This window comes from Linepithema humile, chromosome 4 (genome assembly GCF_040581485.1).
Source record: "Linepithema humile isolate Giens D197 chromosome 4, Lhum_UNIL_v1.0, whole genome shotgun sequence".
Classification (NCBI taxonomy): Eukaryota; Metazoa; Arthropoda; class Insecta; order Hymenoptera; family Formicidae; genus Linepithema; species Linepithema humile.
In genome coordinates, this window is record NC_090131.1 from 21,355,485 (window position 1) to 21,380,309 (window position 24,825).

General features: G+C 34.5%; 1 protein-coding gene across 1 annotated transcript in view; it reads left to right on the forward strand.

Annotated features, from left to right (window-relative positions):
- Positions 1-68: 68 nt before the first annotated feature.
- Positions 69-24,825, forward strand: part of shg (shotgun) — a 139,385-nt gene continuing 114,628 nt past the window's right edge. Inside the window, exons 1-2 of the mRNA XM_012366889.2 lie at positions 69-224; positions 19,483-20,204. Of these exons, the coding sequence (XP_012222312.1) occupies positions 20,102-20,204 (103 nt within the window). The 5' untranslated portion in view covers positions 69-224; positions 19,483-20,101. The remainder of the gene's footprint in view (positions 225-19,482; positions 20,205-24,825) is intronic.

The following is a 24,825-nucleotide window of genomic DNA, read 5'->3' on the forward strand; positions in this document are numbered from 1 at the left end:
AATGGCGGCGATGAATCGGCTAGACGAGCGGTAATCCCATCTCCAACAGATTAAAATCCACATTGATCACGTCCATCGAGGCTTTATCGCGGCGATGTGTGATGTGGGACACACGTATGCGCGATACATGACTATTAATTCGTGCCGAATTTGCATCCGTTTCAATACAGCCGGGATATTGACTCGTGCCGGAGGCTTTTGCTAGCTTTCACTACACAGCCAAGGTAAATTGTTTTCTTTTCATTTCATATTGGTATTTTGATGTTTGGTAAACACGCCAGCGCATCTAGGCGTTGCTTGCGAACGGACGTAATCCGTATTTTCCACTCCACTCTATTTCACTGTAACCTGATTCAATTGTCTCTCTTTTGAAATCATCGCAGGAAGTTTCAAGAAACTTCTATTTTCTAGCATATCTATGTACAGGTTATTTTATATATGAGTATACAAAATATTTTTATATATAGTTTATATAAATTTAATTTTATTATTTAAATCAATTCAGTTAATATTGTTTTATATAAGTTACATATTTCTACAAAATTATTAAATTTTTAATATTTATATATACATTAATTTTTTTATATTTAACACAAATGTTAAGAAATGAAATAAAGAACCAAGATATTACATTACTTACAATTTTTACAATAATATATGAATGAGACAAACGAGGAATTCTAAATATTGAATTTGTATTGATACAATCGTTTGACAATTCGTTTAACAGAAATGAAACCATTTATGAACAATTTCAACAATAATATATATAGTTCGTTTTATTCATAGTGATTTACGATGGTTTAAATGTATCCTTATGATCGCTGCTGACAATATTGATTCCATTAATGAAATCGGCGTTTAAATGGATAATATTGACAGAATAGTAATTGGATAAATAACATTATCAATAAATACATACATACCCGACTAATTTATATTGCCAAAAACGCGCCACTGAAATTTATTCCAAACAGTAGCGATCGATTGCTGTCGATCAATGCATATGTATTATGTGTTTGATAAAATAACTCATTGGCTTTTTTAATTTCAATTTAATTTTATAATATAAAATAACAAATATTGAAATCAATATATATTATCAATATTGATTTAAGTATTAGTCAAATTTTAATTTTAAACAGATAACTAAGATAATATTATCAAATCTCCTTTTTTTTCTAAGATACAAAAAAGCGACAAAAATACAAATCAATATATCTATATATAATAGTACAATATATAATTTTTAAATATTTTCTTTTAAATAGCTGTAATAAGATATTAAGATGCAATATCTGTTGCATAATAGTACTAAAATAGAGAAACAAAAAATATCTTTTTTTAATTGTGTCATAGAATTTTATATATGTTAAAATTAAACGAAAATATCGATTTGTAAAATTAATAATAAAACAATTTTTCTTAATTAAAATAAATGCTATACATTTTTTAAAAATATTAAAGAATATAAAAATATATTAAAGAATAAAAAAATTAGAGCGATAAATTTTTAATCAAGTATTCCCGAGAAAAATGGTATAATATGGTCAGATGTAAATATATATAATTAGTTATGAAAAGATCTGATAACATGTAATATTTTATATGATCATATAAAATTACATATGTTATCAAATATTTTCATAACTAATTATATATATTTACATCTGACCAATTATCATTTTTTCTCGGGTTTCCTGGATATTTTAATTGAAAATGATTAATAGGAAACATATATGTATATGACTGAAACGATGGCACGCGTAACAATAATCGATATATCACTGAAAAAAAATATGTTGCCAATAACTCGAATAGTCAGAATTTTGCAAAATAGCGTTTTAACAACACGCGTCAGTTTTTGGTAAAAGCGCTTGTGAATAATAGATTCAACAACTTCGTCCAATGATCTGAAAGTTCGCGGCAAATATTGGTGTTTTGCTCATGAAACGCATATCGTAAATATCAATGACCGAATTTTCCTCTAAAAAATTAATCTTTCCACGTAAATACGCAATTTCTGTAATTTCTAAAACAAAATTTACACAAGCATGTAAATATGCTGTATAATTATTATAAATACTTATAATATAATTTTTTAAATAAGTTGATAAAATTACAAGACTATTGTGTATTGCTGATAACTCTTTTTAACTTACAATTAGCGACAACAAAGTGACCGTAAAGAGAGCTTTGAATTAAATCTTCCATGAAGAAAAATTGCATGTAATCATCATTGATAAAAATATAATTTAGCATATAGAAAAAGTGCAAGGAGAGAATTCTCTGAGTGACTTTGATGGACGAGGCTAAATATATTATTTAATTACCTTTTGTTTAAACTGCTACTACGAATATAGCGAGATTTTCTACTCGGGAAGTATTTCAATCTTAATGTAGACTTAGGATCTCTATAAGCAAGTTTCGACACGGGATAAAATTCCGATAATTTCCTGATTGATTTATTAGAAAAGCGCATCTGATTTTTGCGTAAGATAGAACGTACTGTAGAGAGAGAAATCTTATCCGCATATAAAATGTACAATATATAAAAGTGATAGGTTTTACGGAAGTGATGCATGCGAACATGTAACCACACGTACGCGAATACAATTTATCATAAATTTACAAGTTGTTAGGATATTTTAAAAATAACATTTTCGTTAATATTTGTTATTTATTTCTAAGAAAATATAAGGAATAATCACCACAAATATATACAAAACTGAAAAAATGTAGCTATACATTTATATATATATATACATGGTTTCCATGTACATACATCCGTTAATAGTAGATTCCTGAGGTTATTTGAAGAGGAAAATCTTTATATTAAAATAGCGAGTTTACAATAGTTTTTAGATGGAAAGTGTTGAAAGTTGACCAGTCAGTTGTCAAAAATTTGCGCGCTTAAGCACGTCGCGTATTGATTTTAATATCCTTACCATGAGAAACCTCAAAAATTTGCTATTAACGGGTAATACGGTTAGTCTGAGACATTTTGTATAACTTATATTATTTTTAAATCTATTCTCTTAATGATATTAAAATCAAACAAATTGGATTAACGTACTGGCACGATATGCAGCAGCGGAGTTGTTCTTGTTTAAGTTGATCTTTAACATACAAAGTACCTTTAAATTATAGCAACGTTTAAAATCATTATTTAAGAAATAATTATTACGTATATTATACTTGTATTCATCTCTCTTTCTTTTTTTTTTATGCAAATATTTAATAAAAGAATTCTATGTTCTACCTAAAAACTGTAATTTGATAATTAATAATAAATATGTTAAAAAATCTAATAACCATAAATATTAAAAAATGCAAACTTTTTATTGAATATTTCAAAGCTTTTATGTGCGTTACATTATTGCGCTGTATAATATTTTACGTGCAATATTTGGCAAATAACAGATAACAAATAAGTGATTATTTACCCTAAAGTTTCTTCACTGATGCCTAATTCTTCCTAAGCCTCTATTTTCTCTCAGTTCTTCCTATTTGTTATCTGTTATTTGTCAAATATTACATGTAAAATATTATGTAATGTAACACACATAGAAACTTTGAAATATTCAGAAAAAATTTGCAATTTTTATAATATTTATGGTTATTAATTGATTATAGATTTTTTGATAAATATAGAATTATTTTATTAGCTATTTGCATAAAAAAAGAGAGATGAGTAAAAGTGTAATATGCGTAATAATTATTTCTTAAATGATGATTTTAAACGCTGGTATAGTTTGAATGTACTTTGTATGTTACAGATCAATTTGTGAACAACTCTGCTTTTGCGCATTATATCGGCAAGTCAATCCAATTTGTTTTATTTTAATATCATTAATATAAATTGATTTAAAAATAATACAAAATGTCTCATTGTCAGGCTAACTGTATCACCCGTTAATAACACATTTCTGAGGTTTTTCATTTAATAAGGATATAAAAATCAATATGCGATGTGCTTAAGCACATGAATTTTTTAATAATCAGACTGATTCCCCTTTAACATTTTCCATCTAAAAACTATTGTAGCCTCGACATGTTGGTATAAAAATTTTCGTCGCCAAATGACTTCAAAAATTTACTATTAACGGATGATACAATTGGTTTGGGACACTTTGTGTGTGTTTGTAAATTGTTCAATAATTTATTAAATTGCATAGATTGCAATTAAATTAGAACATAAAAATTAAAAAAATTAAGCTTGAAGCTTAAAGTCTTATTATCTATTCAGTTCAGAATTAATCCTAGAACACCAAAGTGTAACAAAACTTTTTTTAGTATTGTTAACATATTACTATTGTTATTAAATAAAAAAATAAATTTAAAATTTTAGAATGAAAGATCTAGCTATGAAAGATTTCTTTTTCTCTTGATGATGCAAACAAATAATAAAAGTTTGGTGTTCTTAGACTTAATTTGCGAAAAGCCTTTATTTTTGCATTGCTGTTCTTATACTTATAACAGATTGTGCGCTTACCTCGTTTTGACTAAGTTTTCTGCGAAAATATATCGGAGAAAGTTTTCAACAGGGATACCACTGATGATGATTTGGAAAAAGATTCTCGAGAGTTCTTTATTCTCGTCGCGAGACGCGATGATAGAGATTGAATTCCCTCGCTTCGAGACGACGGTAGATCCATACGTCTTTCGCGGAAGATTCGATCTCTTGTGCGTGCGTGCGCGGTATGTATTCGCGAGCCGTGATTTAGACGAGTAAGAGAACGGGAGAAATTTCTTTCGAGCATTTCTCGAACGAGTTTTCCAACAAATTCGATCGTCGAGCGACAAGAAAACTCGTGCATGTCTGTGCCATTATCCGCGAATGCGGATTATTGCGTATACGTTCAAGCACCCAACGTGACAAGTGCATCGCGTTCCTTTCTGTTTATTGAGAGTTTTTCTGAAATATAGAAACATTTTCATTTTATTCAATATACAAACAGATACTTTCATGTAAATTTGAAATTTTCGGGAAAATAATGATGGTAATTAAATTTACTAATATCAATAAATAAGCCATGTCATCAAACATTAACGAATTAGCATAGAAACTATTTTCAATTATTTACATTTATATATTTATGTACATTATATAATAATATATATAATTATATTCCATTTATTATTTTTTTATTCATGATTTTAAAGATCTAAAAATTATTTAACTGTTTTAAAGTTGGCTAATTTTTAAGAAAAACATAATTTTTTTCTTGTTTTTAACTGGTAAACATGTTTTTTTATGGTAGTGCTAAAATTTATAGAATTTATTATTAAAATGTTTAAAAAATCTATATTTTTTCTAAAAAAAGAGTGCTTTTTAATCTTTATTTGACTTTTTGTATCATTTTTGTTTGTCAAAATTATGAATCTTACATTATTGCAAAATTACACTTTGAAGTGAATGATATGTTATTCGTCTATTCGTTTAATCAGATCGACGAAGTTTAAAAATTAATTTTTATATTTTATTTTTATCGGTTAAACGTGGGTTAACGTGTTGATTTACAACACGGGAAACAACCAGTTAACAAAATTTCCGGCTAATTAAAACTTCCAGTTTCACCTGCCCTTTCAAAAGTTTGTGCTGAATGGTAGACGGAGCATGGGAAAAGAGTGATATAGAAGGACGAGTTGAATATTGTCGGTGTATAATTTTAATGGTTCATACAATGTGACTAGTTCTCTGGGGACAGTCGTGCTAATGCGTTTTATACGTACATGTTTCGATATTCCCCTTGATAGACTTCTCTCCGCGCGACCTTTCTGTATTCTTGTCGACGTATGTACAATACTAATACATATCTACATGGTACATAATTAACAATTCATATGCACAATAATTTGCGATTTCTATAACGTGTTTTATAGCCGCGTACAGCCGTCGAAAATTCCACCTAAAATATAAGATAAAATGCGTGAATAAAAGGTTCAAGGATTTTATTATTTATAGGATTTATTATTTATATTATCCGGCAAGAGCTAAAAACATGTTTTCATAAATGCAGGCAAGTTTAACATTGAATCAATTTTCACCAACAGAACACTGAACAAGTTTTAAGTATAATAATTCAAATCCTTTATTACTATTTTAAAATCTTTACTTTTGTTTAAATTGGCTCTTTCTTTGTTTTAATTGCATTGTTACATGTCCCATCGCGTGGTTATTCATATAGGCGTAATAGCTTGATTTTCCGCAACTCGATGTCGCGTAGACGCGCGAAAGCGACTCGTGCCGGTATCTTATATTCCTCAAACAGACGAAGTAAAACCCGCAGCATCGAATGCAATTTATTTTCCGGGAGATAATGTCCGTATCAGACGTCTTTTTCCTCGCGAGGCCAGGAATAAGCGTGCGCGACTGGGACAAAGTGACAAAGCAACAGAATGAGGGAGAAGAGCCAAGGGTCGGAGGAGATGAAGAGAAAGAACGAGAGACAGAGAATTGAATTTTCACATACACGCAAGCGCGGTTCTAAATAAACGTCATACTGAAAGCCGTTTGAAAACGCGAAGACCGGGTTCTCATTTCGCTTCTTCAAAGAGCCAGTCTAAAGACATTTTTTTTCTTAATGGTTAAAGAGCAATAGTCGTATATACGATAGCCAACTTTAAAGTTCACACCAACGTATCGTAAGTCTGTGACTGTTATTTTTAAATGAGATTTCCATTGAAATTCATCCGCTCGAATGGAGACGGCGCGACCTCGGACCTTTAAGCTTAAGCGCTAGTGAGCTATAAGGTATATTTTTAATTTCCATTAGTGACCTCCACTTCTCACATTTTTGACATTTAAATATTAGATTAGACATTTAAATATCCTCTAATATTTTCATGCAAATCCAACGTAAAATAAATTTAGTCCATTGTAATCGGCTTTAGAAAACGTTCTTAATACTTATAAATGTCACCGTAATTTGAAGACTATTTCCTTAAATCACATTAATATACATTCAAGATTCATTATCAAAGATATAAGTATCTACACGATATTATTATCGGTGAATACACATTTTATCGCGAATTGCTCTACTTAGGATACATTTACTAAACTACCGATAAGAAATCTTGTTTTTTCATCCAACATATTTGGCGGCTTTCGCCCTTTGGCCCGAACTGCGAGCAGCCAGTTAAATTTATCGGCGACAGGAAAATGGATGAAGCGCCTCAAGAGAATTTTCCGATAAACGAACAGAAAAATACGAGGAAATATGATTTAACGCGAAAATAGGAACTTAATCGACTTGCACTCACGATTATATCTACTAGCTGTAAATTATTGTAATAATAGATTTTTTTTTAGACATTCATGAACCGTTTACCTAAAAATATGTGACGAACATGTGCCATTTCTTCGAAATTTCGAAACTTTCACACATTTTATTATTTTATTTCAAATAAATGAACAACTTTAATATTATTTCAGCTAGACATGCATTAAATTTTATGAATCTTTAAAAGATTTAGAGAGCTATTATCTTGAAATCAGAAATAATGACGATCCACGATTGTTCGCGCCACAACTAATGCAATAAGCGAAAATTAACTTTAGAGAATACACACGAGTAATTCACATGTTTATCTATAGATCTTCTATGTAAAATATGCGGAAAATTTTTAAATCTATTTCACAGATGCCGGTTACGGCAAAGAGAATCCGATGCATAAAAGTCATACTCTTTGTTCGCGTTTTGAAAAACTATGAGCTGTTCGCCGTTTTTCGCAAACATAAAATGCAATTCGGGTGGCCGCGACATGGGTATAGGGAATAATGTACATTTTCACGCGACGCGACGTATCCTGGATGATTTTTTTTTTTTGTACGCAATGCGAGTACATGTGTGTAGCAGGGGTGAAGCCGGTAGTCGCACACATATATAACATGGAATAATAAATGGAGAATCCCGAAGGGGATTTGTTTGACACGCCGCAAGGTACTGGTGCGGTCACCCCGTAGTGCTATCCATAAATCATAATTCGCCCCGACAAAGTATAAGGCTTGAGCATCGTTACCGCGGACAGTGATGGAGTTTTTGTAGTACTTTGCACTACTTTTATTATCCGCGTATCGCGAGATTACTCAATGTCTTTTGCCATTCATCTAATTGTCCTCATACCGCTATATATGTAGCGTAGTAGAAGAAAGGAAACAAGGTGAAAGCCATAATCAGAATGACCGCGTCGTTCTATCTATCAAGAATTTTATATTCTGTTAGATCTGTCATCGCGAAAATATGTAAATGCTTTGCTATTCTTTGTTATGCCAACTTTAAAATCAAGCGAACGACCGTACATGTAGAAATAAATTTAACGTGACTAGATATTTTTCTTCTATAATAAACGTTAACAAATGTCAACAAAATAATAGTGAAATATGCAGAAGATAAATGCATAACATAAATAAAATCACGACGAGAACATAATGTTATAAATATATACAAATATAAGCTTATTGTTAGCCTGACGATTGAGAAATGAAAAAATTGTCTTGATAATTTATAAGCGTCAAATATTGCACATCGAATTGCAAAAATATCGACTTGCAGTAGCTCGCGGATAAAAATGGATGCAGTGTCATTGCAACCAAAAATAGAACAATGGATCCACTATCGGTTTCACCGTTCAGTCATGAAACTGAATGCAGATAGATCGGTTAACTCCACGCGCAAACTTCCGAGAATGGATTTCGGAAATGAAGATCACTTTCAATCACTAAAATATGCAGCTGTCATTGAGAAAACTGAAAAGTTCTAGCGGATAGAGATATCGAAATATATGCTGTCGATATGTAATTCCTTCGGGAACGAAGTTCCCTGATATCGATATGCGCCTTACGTGTGGGATTTGGCCCACGAGAAAAAGGGAAACAAACACACAGTCGCGGAAATACAAACGGGCTTGCGCCGTTATATCGTACAAGATGATCTCATAGGTATGCATGAAGCATAACGAGTGTCGAACTGAGCCAATTACGGGCCATAATTACGGGATTGGTCATGCGGGGGTGGCCGTGTCTCATTAGCCCGGTTCTTCCTTGCAACTAACTTGCCCGCGCACCGGTCGTCTAATTTGGAAAGTTGTTTAACCGAAAGCGCTTACCCATGCACCCAGATTGGGGACACTGCGCGCGCTCGATGTGTATACACACGCTGGAGGGTCCAGGATGGAGGAGAGCGTATCCCTCGGGAGACTGCGTCTGATATTCACGCTGCGGCACACGACCAGGCTACTGCAACTTGAGTTCACCGGGCAAACATTTATAATTTTGCTTACATGCTCCATTTTACTTTTTCTTTTTCGCGACGTAATGCTGTTACCCGCTATCCGGCATCTCATTATTCGATAAATATTTGCTATTCAAATATTTGACAGTGATAGGTAAGATAATACAAGAATGAGTCAAGAAATTTCCGAAAAATTATTATAAAAAACTAAGTAACAGTCTTTTTTTCTTTGCATAACTCTCGTGTTTATTAACACACCTTTTCCACGGTTTTAGATAGCTTTTTTATTTCTCAAAAAAAAAAATATTTTACTTAAAAAATTATCTAGTTATGTATTGCAGCTTTAAGCTCGTTATTATTAGGAAAGCGGCTTCCATTTCAATTCAAATCCTCTCAGATTTTTTTTAATAATCCAAATGGGTGGTAATTATAGATGATGCTAGACTTAAACTGTGGAGAGAATATGGTAAGACACTTTCCTAATTATGACGAGCTTAAAAGCTGCGATGCAGTTAGGTGACTAGATAATTTTTTAACAAAAAAAAAAAAAAAAAAAAAAAAAATTGCTGATGCACTAAAGAAATGTGTTGAAAAACATGGCAATGTATTATGTAAAAAAATATAGTAGCGTTTGAATTTTTATAATAAATACATATTTTTTAATAATAACTTTGCAGAAACTTGTTGACGCAAATGGTTTGCTTTAATATTCTAATGCTTTCACATTTTTTTTTAGTGTTGCACCAGTAATGCTAAAATTCAAGAAAAATGATATACGAGAGTGCGTTGCATTATCGAAATAAAGTTTGATCGCGAAAAAAGCGCAGGACTCGCGAAACATTCAACTAGTCGCGAATTTATGGTACAGGTCACATCGGGGCAAACAATGGCGCATCTATTTAACTTGCTTCTGTGCTTGCGCGCAAAATGGAAAGATAAGCGTGTAGGATTTATACGTCAGCGGCGTTTCATAGCGATGACCGACGCGCACATGTGCGATCGTGATACCGCGGACGCGTCGTGCTGTCCACCAAATTGACATGTTTCTGATCGAGTATGTTTTTCTACGTTTTAGAATCGGGATTGACTCGATTTTTACTCGTCTAAATAAGAGCCGTTTCCGTTCACTCGCGATATTCAAGTAAATGGTATGCTAACAGACAAGCTCGCGATTAGTTACCGCGGTGTCGGCGAATTGCGCTGCGGCAAATAGCGCTTGCAGGTCGTTCGATGGCACATTGCGGTCCCCATATGCAAATCAAAATAGGTACCGGAACCGCTTCCGAACGTAATTTACGGCAACGAAACGCTCGACCGTGCCATCCGCCCGGCTCTACTGCCAGAAAATGCATTACGACTTGAATAGCCCGACCGCTTGTTTTTCGATGTCGCGCGTAATTCGTTGGTGGCCTAAAGCTTAAAATATTATACAGGAAATTATTACAATGAAAGCCACAATAATGTGCAATACAAATTAGGCTGCTGTATTTTCGAAAACAAGATGTGCATTGATATTGCATTTATAATTAATTTTAAAAGTCTTTTGTGTTAAACATATTGCATTTTATCAATACTCCTGTGAAATTTTGTTTTTGACAAGGATTATGATTTTACGTAATTTATTACTACATATTATTAATGAAATTTATTTGTGAAATATCTTGACTACAGTTTGGCATAATTTTTACGATATTATGAGCTTACGCAGTCACGCAAATTACACGGTTAAAAGGATAAAAGTTTAGCAACTATCACTTTGATGAACAAGGAAAGTTTAATATTTTAAATTCAAATTCTGAAAATTTAAAAAGTAAAAATCAAAATTAGAACGATATAAAATTATAATTTAGCACGTAAAATAATATATTGTTGTATTTATATTATATATTGTCGTCTGTTGACCTACTTTACCAGAAATTCGTAAATAACATTGCTTGACTTCCGTTCGTATTATCTAGATAAATTTTCAATTAATTCGATCACGCGCGGTAGACGTGCCGTTTCGAAGAGACACGTAAATAAATAGATCAATATTGCGATATGTGACGTTTGCACACGCACACACGCGTATATAATTTTACATGGATATATTTATAAAGAATACCAAAATAAAAAAGTGACACGAAATGACGCGATACCATGGGAATTTACATACTATGTCACAATGGGTTACAATACCATTTAATTCATTTTTCACCAGAGTAATGGGGATGAACACTCACGGGGAATTATACTTTATCGTTTGTGCGGCATAAAAAGGCGCGGCCTATTACCGAGACCGCCTTGATGGCTGGGCTCTTAATATTCGCGCCAATTATTCCTTTCGATCGGCAGCAGCGCGCCGAAGAGGTTCTCTGTTAGCTCGATTGTGGCAATATTGATTCTTGCGCCTGACACAGGAGCCGAATCGGGCCGCAGCTCGTGGCGCGGCGTTATCGCCGTTTAAAACCACCGGTCGACGTTCTGATGAACCGCTCGGCAATGTTTGTCGAGCGCGCCAGAATAAAATTCGCACGATATTCATTTTTCCAAGCGGTTTCGCGAGTCACGCCAAATGAATCGGAAATATATATATTGCGTTATGTGGTCCGCTTATATTGCCGTGTTACATATTTTGTCAAGATACCGATATCAGCTTTAAACCGTTTCTTCGTCTACACTGCAAAATACGCTACGCTTGTGTGAGATACTGTAACGATAAACAACGCAAACCATTATTTATGACTACTACGTCACGATGTTATACATCGTATGATTATTTATAGCAAATGCAACGCCGCGAATCTGATAAGAGTCTGCGACACACAATGCAAATCTATATGTATAGAGTACGATTTTTATACCAATGGATTACATGATATCGCTTAAAAATCGTATATACGACGTAGAGACTCATTAGGAGTTAGTATGTCTCCATTATGGTATAGCCATTTCGTAAATTATGCTCGATTGTTCAACATATACTTACGGTACACAATTCATACACAGTATCTTCTTTCTGTTTACGCAATTATCGAGATGATATATTCGCATTCCATAATGAAAGTATACCTAAGATAATTAAAGATGCCTAGTGTATTTAAAAACTGTTCTGCTTACAAAAGTAATGGTATCAGAAAATTGCGCGTTTATGGAGAATAAATAACGCACGTATATAATAATATATTTGATACAATTCTATTATATTATTTTTTTAAGATTAAATATATATTATACGATATAATCGTAGAGTCTATTTTCATAAAAAGAGATTTTCAATGAATAATAAACGTTTTATCGGTTTCAAGCGGTTTCGTATGCCACATTTATTCTGTATGTATTCTTTCATCTGTTACCGCAACTCGATATTCCTAATTTTGGATCTATATATCACGGTTTAGTGCCATTAATCAAATGTGAACAATTCGCCTTTAGCGAAACGAAATGGGTCGGTAATCGATAACGATAAAAAACAAGTGTTGTTGAGTAGACTCTTTGTTTACCGTATTGCGATCTCGCTTCTGTTTTTGATAGTATAGGGCACGTTCGCTATATAGGTAATTTTGCAATAATTGATAGTATAGGGTACTTTCGCAATATACGTAATTTTGTAATAATTTTTAGTTTGTTTAGTATAGAAAAGAAGACTGAGAGGTAGCTTTCTTGATCGCAGTACGGTGACACTAATACTTGTATCGCTTGTATATAATACAAACTTTTACGAGGTAGATAATTCTGCGCTTCTCCTTTAAAAACTTATCGCAAAATTGCCTATATCAAGAAAATACTTTACTTTACCCTATATGTATAATCAGTAATATACAAGGTGGGTGAAAGAGAGGCGAAGGATGTTTGAAACACTTTTTTGTTCAATTATGATACAGAAACAAATAGCGATTGATCAAAGAATAATTAAGAAAAATATTAAGCTTTGATAGAATATCTCTCTATTATTTTTATGAACAGAACAAATCGTTACCTGTATATTTCATCTATTATTTTTATTAATCAAGAACAGCAGCGTTGCGGAATACAAATGTGATTATCGCAACTGCAGGGCTGTGAATCTGGTTAATGAGAGCATATTGAAAAATAAACATATGGGCTAAGCAAATACCAAACGTGCGATTATACCATGTTACATATTTACGCAAGAGCATTGAGATATGAACTGCAATTTCACGTCAATGTTGCAATGAATGAGCCTGCGGCAGCATTCGTGCATGCAGACGTTGTCGGTGTTGTGAGCGAATTTCACGAAATATTTCAAGTTCCCAGTTCCCAACAGCGATTAGCAAATTGTACTCTTGCTACTTATATGTCACAATTTTATGCAAATACGACATTATGTCATATCACTCTTTACGATACATGTTAAATTTATTCCGTCATTTTTATAGGACTCCGATAAAAGAGTCAAACATTTTACATGTCCAAACTGTTCGAACAAATTTGAAAGAAAAAATGTAAACATCAAATTCGAATATTTTTTAACATACCTTCAGCTCGAAAAGTTTATTATTTAATGTTTGATTTCGAGATTCAAATTGCTTGAAATTTTTGAGAGCTATAAGTAATAAATAAATAATAAATTTATTTTAAAAAGACAAGCAAGCGACAGGAAAAATCGAAAATTCTGCTGTTAATTTTTTATGCCATCCACCGTAGTTATATTAAATTCAAAATATTTTCCTAAGCTTTCGTTATTTCTAGATACAAAAAATAAGATATGTTCGCGTTTTAAAACATTTAAGGCATTTGATTATCTCGTATTATAGCAAATAAATAAAATATGTAAATTACACAATTAAAGATATATTATATATTCGCACGGGATGAAATGCCTGAGTCGCTAATCGCGGAAGCTGATTAATCCTGCGAATAATAAATCAGTAATTATTTGTCGGCAATAATCTTATAATATTTGTCGCAATTGCGATTTAAAATGTAATAACAAATATATGGAGCAATTTTCCGCTATCATTTATCCTGCTTGAGTGCCGTTATGCAAATGGTAGCAAGGTGATAACGCGTAGACAACAGCGCACGTATGCTGCATATGCCGTGTCGTAGATCACAAAAGACATATAAGCAACCACCGACATCGTGAGCTAGCACCAAAATACTTTAACACGCAGTGGTGTTTATGTTTTTTGCGACTACGCTTGGCGTACGTGCGCTGTTGACACACAAGCAGAGTAAACGATAGTGGAAATCGCTAACAAGTATTTTTCACATGTTTAAGATTTATAATTATTTCTAACATTCATTTAAAAGTTTTAGATTCTTTTAATTAATGTACCAAAGCTAGATTTTTTTATCATACGGAGAACTTTATATAAAAAGTTACTATGTACGGCAGTAGCCGCGGTCCATGGAGGCATTATAAAAATTTTTACTATGTTTTTCACACGTGAAACACAGTAAAAATTTTCGGTCCACGCGGCTACACTGCCGTACATAGTAATTTTTAATATAGAATTTTCTTCGTGTACATTGTGTATGTGTACATTAATCTTCGTTCACTTTTGCTTTATTTATCATTCTCAATTACCACAATATTATCGTGCATTGAATTAAATATTGTGAAAGATAAATAAAAATTAAAATTTATTGCGCGATTGATTATAATCGAAATAATTAAATAATAATAATTATTATTATTATAAACAAGGCTCTGCAATGAAACTCGATTATTAATTCATTTCGTGGAAAATGAAATGTATTTTTTTTAAACGTTTGATTATTTCGTTGGATTCGCGGCACATTGATGACGAGTGTTAAACGTAACGTCGGTGTAACATGAAATTGACAAAAAGGTTTTCTAGTACCTGGCGAGCAACCGGGACAATTGCTGCACGAGTGGTTCGTGCAACGAACGTTAGCCTGTCGAAAATTATTGTCCGCCTGGCAGCCTTGACGTAACTGTATGTTTTTTTTTGGTCCTTTTTTTATTACACAGGTGTAAGTCCTTCTCTTATCGATTAACAGATAAGTGTCGCGGCGCATCACATTAATACGCGCGACGAAACGATTTAACGGATAGTTAAATAGAATTAATTATAGTTTCGTGAAAATGCGGTAATTAACAGGCGTGAGAATGATATCACGACTCACCGCGCCGTACGTTCTATTTAACGCGAAATTCAGGGTTATTACTCGCCACCCTGCGGAAAAGTTACGCCACGCGCTATTAGCGTTTCGTTCACTTTCCTCGAAAACGAGCACTCTTTTTATTGATGAGAACATTCCGGGAGTTTTCTGCTCTGCAAATCTGCACTTCGGTCGTCTTGCGCGGTTTTGCCGCTAAAAAATGACACAACTCTTCGCGACATAAAAGCGCAAAGTTCGTGCTCAAGCTAATCGCTTGAACGTGGAAGTTTCGCTTTTGTTTTTACACCAGGTATTTTTATTGCATCGTGTAGTGGAAGATTACTTCCGCAGTTACGTGGTCGTTGCAACAGGTAGACACACCCCAAAAAAGAAACTTCTTGACAAGTATTCGATAAGATAAAGCTGTTTTAAACTCCTTATCCAATGAAATTCCCTTCGTCGCGTGACATTTGATTATGAGACGATCGCTAAGATTTGTACGTGATATATTATTTTCGTGCACTTCTACTACCGTGATATTCGATGAATACTACCGAATATCGCATAAATATTATCAATAAGAACGTTCGTTTTCATGTTGTAATGCTGTTTTATTGCCGAGTGCAACAATAGTTCATGCATTACTGATTGTTCTTTACCCCGGCATTGTAAACACGCGAAAGATGTGATTAAATGAAACAATGAACCGCGCAGCATAACAGCAGGTGTTCTAAAGAATAATTAACGTGACACGTGCGATCGACGAGCGGCGTATTGTACCTGCACAACGAGCGCTGTACAATTATTAAGAGGTCCAAATAACCAGCAACAAATTTTTCACCGCTTTAATAATGATTAATGCCTTGCGGAATTTTCAACATTGCCAGAATACGAGCCAGAATACGAGTCGATTTGTCCACCGACGACCACCAATGCAGTAGGTTTTCGCTAAAATAAATTTGATCAGATTTACGTAATTTGTTTAACATCTTGCTCAGCTTTTTAAAAAAAATTTATTTATTTGTTTTATACGTTTATTGTTCTATAATTTGTCTCATATGCTGTCAATTAGACCCGAATTGGTCTTAAGGGATTCTTCCGCAATCGTTGCTCGTAATGAATCCGGTTCAGAGCGCCGAGAGACTCAATTAGACTACGTCCAAAGAGAGTCGAATGACCACAGCTCTGAGATTCCAGGCAGTCACAAGGGTCAATTGCATAATTCGGCATAGCAGTGCAGTTGATCTATCCGCCCATTCGCATCGGTGCGTTATTCTCGAAAGAAGACACGAGCGACAGAATCTAATCTCGTTATCCGCCAACGCCCTAAACATTCTACCGTTCGAGAAAATTATTCGCTTAAACCGGTCTTCACCGGTTTAATTGATCGCGAACGGATTGTTGAGAAGTTTAATTGCAGGGATGCTGCTCTCCGAGACCCCACGGGGAAACGCGTGGAATTGAATTTCGTAGAGTGCCCCAGGGTCAACTGCGTTTTCCGTACCTTTGGTTTTCGGTCCTCCCGTTGGAAAAAAAATAAAATAAAATGACAAACGAAAGTGTCGGGTGAACCTCTAATTTGGTAGAAAACCGCGATAATTACGGTAATTCGTTGCGAATAAACGTGTACAGCATGCGACACCAAACGGCTATGGTCGAGCGGATCGTTAGCGACGCGCTTATCCTCGTAACAATATTCAGGTTTCCTTAGCAGCGTGTACTATATGTACAAGGACACTGCGTATTATTAATGAACGTACATGTTCATTTTTCAACTTTTCCAGTCAAATCGAAGAGAATTTTCCGTGGCTGGATTAATGAAAGCCACTTCTTTACATAGAACGACTGTGGAATTAATGTTAGATTAAGGAAAGCCATTTGCAAAATGTGAAACGACTTTAAGCATTTATGTCGTATACGTGTGCAGAGTAAAGTAGTATAATTGCGAGATACATAGTTTTTCTCCGTTGTAAAAATTGATTATTTATTTAATGATTATTTAATTGCTGCCGCACATGTACAAAATTGAGAATTTTTTTCTTTTTATTGCGGGATGTTGTCGCATTTATACATATATTTCACTATTATAATTATCTTGATTAAATTTACCTTCTATTTACAGTCGTGTAATATTTGTACATCTCTTGCAGTTTCATGTAACATATAATTTCCGTAGCAGTGCTTCACATGTGCGTCTGTACTGTCGAGCTTCACAGATTACAACGATTGTTGAACCTGCAGTATATTGCCTCCCATGTAAGAGGTCTAACTATAATTGAGATTCCGGGATACGTCTCAATACGAGTCACGAATTGGCTTGCGAATAACGTTGGATAATTGTGGAGAGATGGTGGAGATGTCTCTCTCTCTCTCTCTTCCTTCTTCCCCCTCTCTCTCCTTCTCTCTCCCTCTCTCTCTCTCTCTCTCTCTCTCTCTCTCTCTCGATGTGATGTTACATCGAGATAGCAGACGAAGGAGTAATAACAATGATGAATCTCTCGTGTATTCATGGTAAAGCAATCGATTTCGGCGCAAAATATGCTAGTCAATATTTATGAATGAAACAAAGATAGGTATTGCAATAATATTTTCCATTCTATAAATGTTGAAAGTGTAGGAACATAATAGAAAACGTGCAAAACACTTAAGACGTATTTTAATTGGCGCGACAAATCAATACATAAAATGTAAAAAGTCTTAAATAGAAGTGTTTGCATTTATTTTTCTTCCGAATTAAACCGGTATGATATGTAACAGGATACAATAACTCGCAGATCCGTACAACCAAATATTTCCAAGTCCCTTTCCAAATTTGTTATCGCGAGCTCAAGATCCTTTGGACCTCTCGTTTCAGCTGTCTCTTTAACTCTCTCGTTGCGATTTCGTCTCGCGATTCTTTTCCGAGAAATCGGGTCTCCCTTCTTCGAACTCCTGATGTCGCTTCTCATTAGAACAGCTGACTCGTCTATCCCTGTTTTTTAATGATTGTTTCGAGCCTATAGTTCGGCTGTCGTTCCTGACCTCGAAATCTGTTTACTTTTCATTTAGCTATACGTTTTCAGCTTGCTTCGTCGTTTGTACCAGCGTATTTTCGATAAAAGTAAGATTTTTATAAAAGTAAGAGCTACAACATTGATCCCAATGATCAAATCAATGATATTTAAATATGATAACATATTTTCTTCGCATTTCTTCGTATATTTTGATTAATTTTCTTCTAATGCTTGTAATAAAATATACATTTAATTAGTTTCTGGAAATAAAACACCAGTTTAATTATCTTAATGCTTAGGAAAAAACATGAATAATAAATTTACGTTGCATTCTATCGTTATATATATAAAGATTTTTTCATATTTTATTATTAGAATAATTACGTGTTAACAAATTGCAAGCGAGAATTTTAATTGCAAGCGATATATGAGGAATATGAGATATGTTACATTTATAAGAGATAAGTTAAATACGTAGCATTCATGTAATTATTAAAATGCAATAATACATGATCTATATTTTGAATATACATATAACTTGGAATATATGAAAGTTAATTATTCTTGCAACTTTTAAGCAATGTGCAATTACTTGAAAATGCAATTTGGTTGTATCATTGTAAATTAGAAATGATTAAACATGATAACAATTTATATCCAAACATACATATAATAAACCAACATATACTATTACGTAGACGCGCCTTTTTAATAGAATAAGTTGGATTATTTTATAATTATTATCTGCAGTATAGAGTTACAGGCTTCTAATTTTGAAACCTGTATATTAATTCCAAAATATATCAGACACACACGCACATTGCACTTATATTTTTTGCTTTGTTCTAATACATATAGCAATTTTATAATAATAATTTCAGGCTTGAGATATCAGACTTTAAACAAAATTAACTCTTATGCATTTATTTTCTGAAGCTTATTGTTCTGAGCTTATTGTACTGTCATAAGGACATAATAATAAGAAATATACATTGTAAAAAATATTTTTAATAACGTAATCTAAATCTAGAACTTAAAGAATTAAATATAACTAGTGACGGTATTTCTAGTAATCGTTAAATTTGTTTTACGCAATATTTTTTATAATATTACAGGAAAAAAAATCATATCTCCGCGTTTAGAATAAAAAGATACAGCTTGTGTTTCTTTCTTTCTAGGTTGAGAACAGAAATCGGGCACGGTATATTGGTCGCGCGTTCCTGGTGAAGATCAACAAGTAGTATGAACTGGTGGGAGAGATCTCTGTTGTGTTTCCCGGAGAGGGGCTTGCTGGTGCGGCCTGGCGCGGGTAGAGAGCGAGGTCGGATGAGTGGGGGTGCATACGGCACGGCGCTGTACGGGCGGAGGGGGAGAATTCCAGTCAGGCAAGCGAGTGAGAGCGAGCGGAGAGGGCGAAGTGTACGCGTTCTCTCGTAGCGTTCTCAGTCGGGTAGGCGCGTTTGCACGGCGTCGTTGGTATATACGGGCGTATCGTGTCCTTGTTTGCGGGACGGCGCGCTCGGTGCATTGACGGTGAAATATCGGCGCGAGTGTGACGTGTGTCTCTGGCTCGTTTTGTTTGATTTTCGCGAGAACGTCGGAAGAAAAATCAAAAGAAAAACACGATGAGAGGCGTGTGTGTAAGTGGTGTATAGTGATCGTTGAAACTGATCGCGCGTAGCAGAGTGAGAGCAGCCATCGGTTTCGCAAGAGGAGGACAATAGAGGAGGACTGCTGGTTCGCGGAAACGAAAACCGTTTGAGAGTGAAGACGACGGGACGACGGGGACCGTTGACGATGATCGAGAAATATGTCGGACGGCCCGGGGCGAGGCCCCGGTTTCTCCTCATGCAACCTGTCTTCGTCATCGCTGCCTATTTGCTGCTCCACGGAACTCTTGGTGAGTAAAACACATTTCTTTCTCGCGCGTTCCTCGTCTACGCGACGTGTCGGTGTACGTTGGTGTGTTTAAATCTGAGCTCACCGCGCATGCCCGAGCGAGATTTGTATTCGTGTTAGTGTACGGTTGCGCGAGAGGGGAGAGAGAAGCGGGAGGATGGTTCTTACAACGGGGCCTCAGGCCACGTTCGCTGGGACCTACGAGCCGCCGTCTCGATTCGCTGAAACGGAGCACGCACTGTTGTGAGCCACCGTGCTCCCTCTTCTTGTTAGACCGGCACGTCCGAGGCGAAGGAAAGGTGGAAGGTACTACGGAGAGAAGCCGGTGTAGTTGGCGGTACGCGTACCTTCGCTCGTGAGAAGAACGCGGACGCCATGGACGCCGATCGCGTACCGAAGCATAGAATGCCACGTTTATGGTTACTTTTCGGAAAATCAAAATGGAGTTCCGATTATTATCATCCGACGTAAATGAGACCAACAGACGCTTAGATGAAAATATTGGATGATATTGCGGACAATGGCAGATGTAAAATTAAAAAATTTCATATCAAATATGCTTAAAAATTTGTGTAACAAATTGAAATTCGTTTGTCAATACAGTGATTATTGGACAACCACTCTCTGCAACAAATATTTTTATAAGAATAATTTTATTATTATTTTTAAGATAATATACATTGATTAGTTAACTGGATAAAATTTAACATAGCATTTTAAATAAATTGCAACAATGCAATATACAAATCGATGTAAAAGACATTATTTGCGAAGGTTTATGATTGAAGTTCTCACTTTTGTTCTCATATCGCGGAATGTCGGATAATAGAGTCGGATAATTGGGGCTCTATTGTGCATGATTTTTTGAAACTTGATTGATACAAGTTTTGTAAGCTCATCATTTATCTAACAATAAGTAAAATTTCGTTATATTGGGTATATATATATATATCAATTATTGTAACTTATATATATCTTCGAGCGATCGTGGATGGTCGATCGCGAAAGCTGAAATCGCGGTTAATGGTTCTTTGCATTGCTTACGTAATCGTGTACGAGGATACGGGATTAATGTTTAATCCGCATATTTTTCTTAACACAATACACATTTAAAACAGTTTTTTATAACAATAAATTTGTTTAGCAATCGTTATAACCACAATTTTACGCTTCGCAATTTTGTTAATCATGATGCGCGTTGCAAACGACGCGTATGGTGCGGAAAAGTAGCGAAATTTTAGAAAAATCAAGTCGCCTTAGTGTAAGCTAGGTGAAAAGTTTAAAAAAAAAAAAAGAAGAGAATCGCCCGTCAGTCGATTTGCACTCAAAGAAAATGCACTCGAGCGAATAACGTTGTTTCGGCCGCACGTGACACTAGAAATGTAGGTTCGCGAAAAACTTTCCTGTCACGATTCCGAGACAACGATCGATCACCGGCGGAGGAATGTCAGAGGACAGTTACTAATTTTGGCCCTGCGATTCGAATCGTTAGTCTGTTTTCCTCTAGAATTACCTGATATAAAAAACTGAATTATTATTCGTATTGTTGTTTGACAAACTGTCTAATTGTCCGACCAATTACGCTCGTGATTCATGCAATGGTAAATTTTTGATGAAGGTTATAGAAGTTGATTGTTATAAGTCTCATTTTCCAAGAACTATTTTGCTTGCTATCTACTTAGAATCGCGTGTAAGCGCATTAAGTTCCTTTCAATTATACATAAATGATATAGTTGACATCAAACAAGAGAATTACTTTTTATTGACGTTTTGTATCGTGAATAAATTTCTTTTGATATGTGACATTACATTATACGCCCGGGATGACAATTTATGTCAGTCAATTTTTTTAACAAACAATCGTACAATTTTTTAGCGTAATTTAATTAAATATTTTTAACTAAACGTAAAAAATATATATTTTTCATCAACTTCTTACTTTTCTACCTAGTTCTCCGTTGTTTATAAAATATATCCTGCTCGTAATTGAAGTATTATATGTATACTTTTAACCCAAGCTACATGACCTTAATAACTTGAAGGGTCGCAAAACTAAAACAAAAAGTAAAATAAACGTAGAAAATATTTTACTGCAGAAAGTCAGTTTAAGATTTCTTCGAATATTACTTGGAAAAAAAGGGTAAAATTTATAAACAAAATCAAAATTTGATTTGAATGTAAATAAAAGCGTTACAGCGCGGATAAATATCACGGAGCCACAAGGATCTCTCTTATGCATCGCAGAGCTAAATGAGGTAAACTTGACAAACGGCCGGGGTGAGCGAAAGCGAATTGGATAGAAATTGACTCGCAGTCGCCGCTTGTTTACCTGTAAGGAGGAAACGAGCACAAAGGGTTTATACACAGAGAGGTTCTCGTCTCGATGACGTGGTCGATCCTTCTCTCGCTTTAACGAGATAGTTTACCGCCGTGCCAGGTGACGCGATACGACTTATCGCTGCGCGAATCGCGAGGGGGAGCGAAGAAAGGAGACGTGTACTCAGCTGTTGTAGGTGTGTCGTCTCTTTCCTCGTTGAAATTCTCGAACGCAAAATTAGTTTAGCCGACACGCCTAATGCGCGCGGTGTTTGTCAGCAGAGCGTAGCATATTGATGCGAGTCGTGGTAACCTAGTAAATTACAATGCGGTTGTAAGACGTTCATCTCAACTTTCGTCAAACTAACGAATTGGCGCGAGTACTAAAACATCGACGCCTGTCTTAAGAGATTTGATTGATAATTAACAAATATTATAATAATTTACATGCATTAAATTAGTCTTGCTCGACACTACGAAACATTTATGAGGAAAAAAGTGATTAAGAGTGATTAATTGTTAAAGGAATTTGCACTGCTTATAAATCAGTTAGTAAATGTATTATAGAATCTGTGAATCGATAATCTTAAAAATACTCTCATAATGAATTAAAGAACAGATAGAGATATATGGCAAATGATATTTTGACCTCTTAGATCAAAAAACGGTATTTCCAAATCTTGCATTATCTTATAACTAATATTGACTGTTCTTGCTAACTGTAATGTTCCGGAAGTTTTTTCACGACTTTAGCTTTTTTAAATTCAAGTTTTATTGTTCAAATAAGACATTGCTGCTATAAAAGAATTGTGACTTAAAATTGCATTTTGCAACATTTTTAGCAAAAGATTTTAATATACCAATACTGTTAAATTTTTCGTTTCTTTCCGGGAGATCTTTTTCCTGGAACCGTCATGTCGGGCACAAAGGGTTAAAAGGCCAAAGGCCACAGGCAGAAGCGGGCGAAGAAATGAGTCGCGACCATTATCGATCTCTCCGTACCGAGTACCTACTATAAATTGCGCCGATTCGGGCGGGCAGCGTTTCAGATCGTCACGCGCGTCGCGCGTGTATCGTCCGGGCGGAAATTTCGGCCGGGCGATTGGCAAAATTGGTAATTGGATAAAAGTTAGGACGTGCCGGGTCGTAAAAGCGGAGTGAAACGGCCTTTCTTTCGGCCGGAACTGCAGGAAAGCATCGTAAACGATTTGGAGGCGCTCGCACGCGGGCGAAGAATAACGGCGAAAGAGGGTTCTCGGAACCCCGGGTCTTGTACTGTGTTGCGGTTTTATTACCCCCCAAGCTTCGGCAGTATCCGCCCTATAATCCTCGAAAGGTATTCCGGTTGTCTTTGTCTCCATATTTGCGTGATTCCGATTTGCGGCAGCATCCTACCGGAAAGTAAAGCGTCTACAGGGTATTTCAGATCATCTTTCATCCGTAGATTCTTTGCTCAATGTCGATTTTTTTTTAATGAGAATATCGAGACAGATTATCGTTTATCGCATTTGTCATTTGTTTTTATTTTTCAACCTCACACATTTTTACAATTGATTCTCATATCAGAAATCTTTTAAAGTCAATTTAAAACTAGATATAAATAAGTTTTATGACATATTTCTGATATTTTTCATTATAAAGAGTTGTTGGGTTTTCAATATTTTTATCGAAAAAAAGTCAATAATACAAATTGATTGAAAAGAAGTGACTTTCTTTCTTGATGGATCTAAAATATTAATGATACAAATATATAATGGGACTGATTTTTTTTAAAGTAGTATAAAAAAACATTTATTTAGAAATATTATACCTATTATTTTACATATTTCCCCTGGAGTTCGAAACATTTTTCCTAAAATTTCTCGGAGTTTCTTTTTCGAAGATGGTTTTTGGGTACATATTCCAGTTTTGTACATTCTCGCCGTTATTTTTAAAATCTTGACCACTCAAGTCCGTTTTAAGTTTTGAAACTAGATGGTAATCACCTGGAACTAGTTCGGATTGTAAAGAGGATCAGAAAGTAAGTCCCAATCCAAATTGATGGTAGTTTCTATTGTTTTCTTAACAGTATGTGGTCGAGTGTTGCCTTGCAGAAAACAAACATTTTTTGGGTTTTCCTGTGCTTCAAATTCGAAAAAGGTATAAAAAAACTTCCAGAAATGTGAGAAAAATGTCTCAAACTTCAGGAGGAATATGTAAAATAATAGATATAATATTTCTAAATAAATGTTTTTATACTATAATATTAAAAAAAAAAAAAACAGTTTTATTAATATTTGAACAATCTAATATCTTGTATATTATTA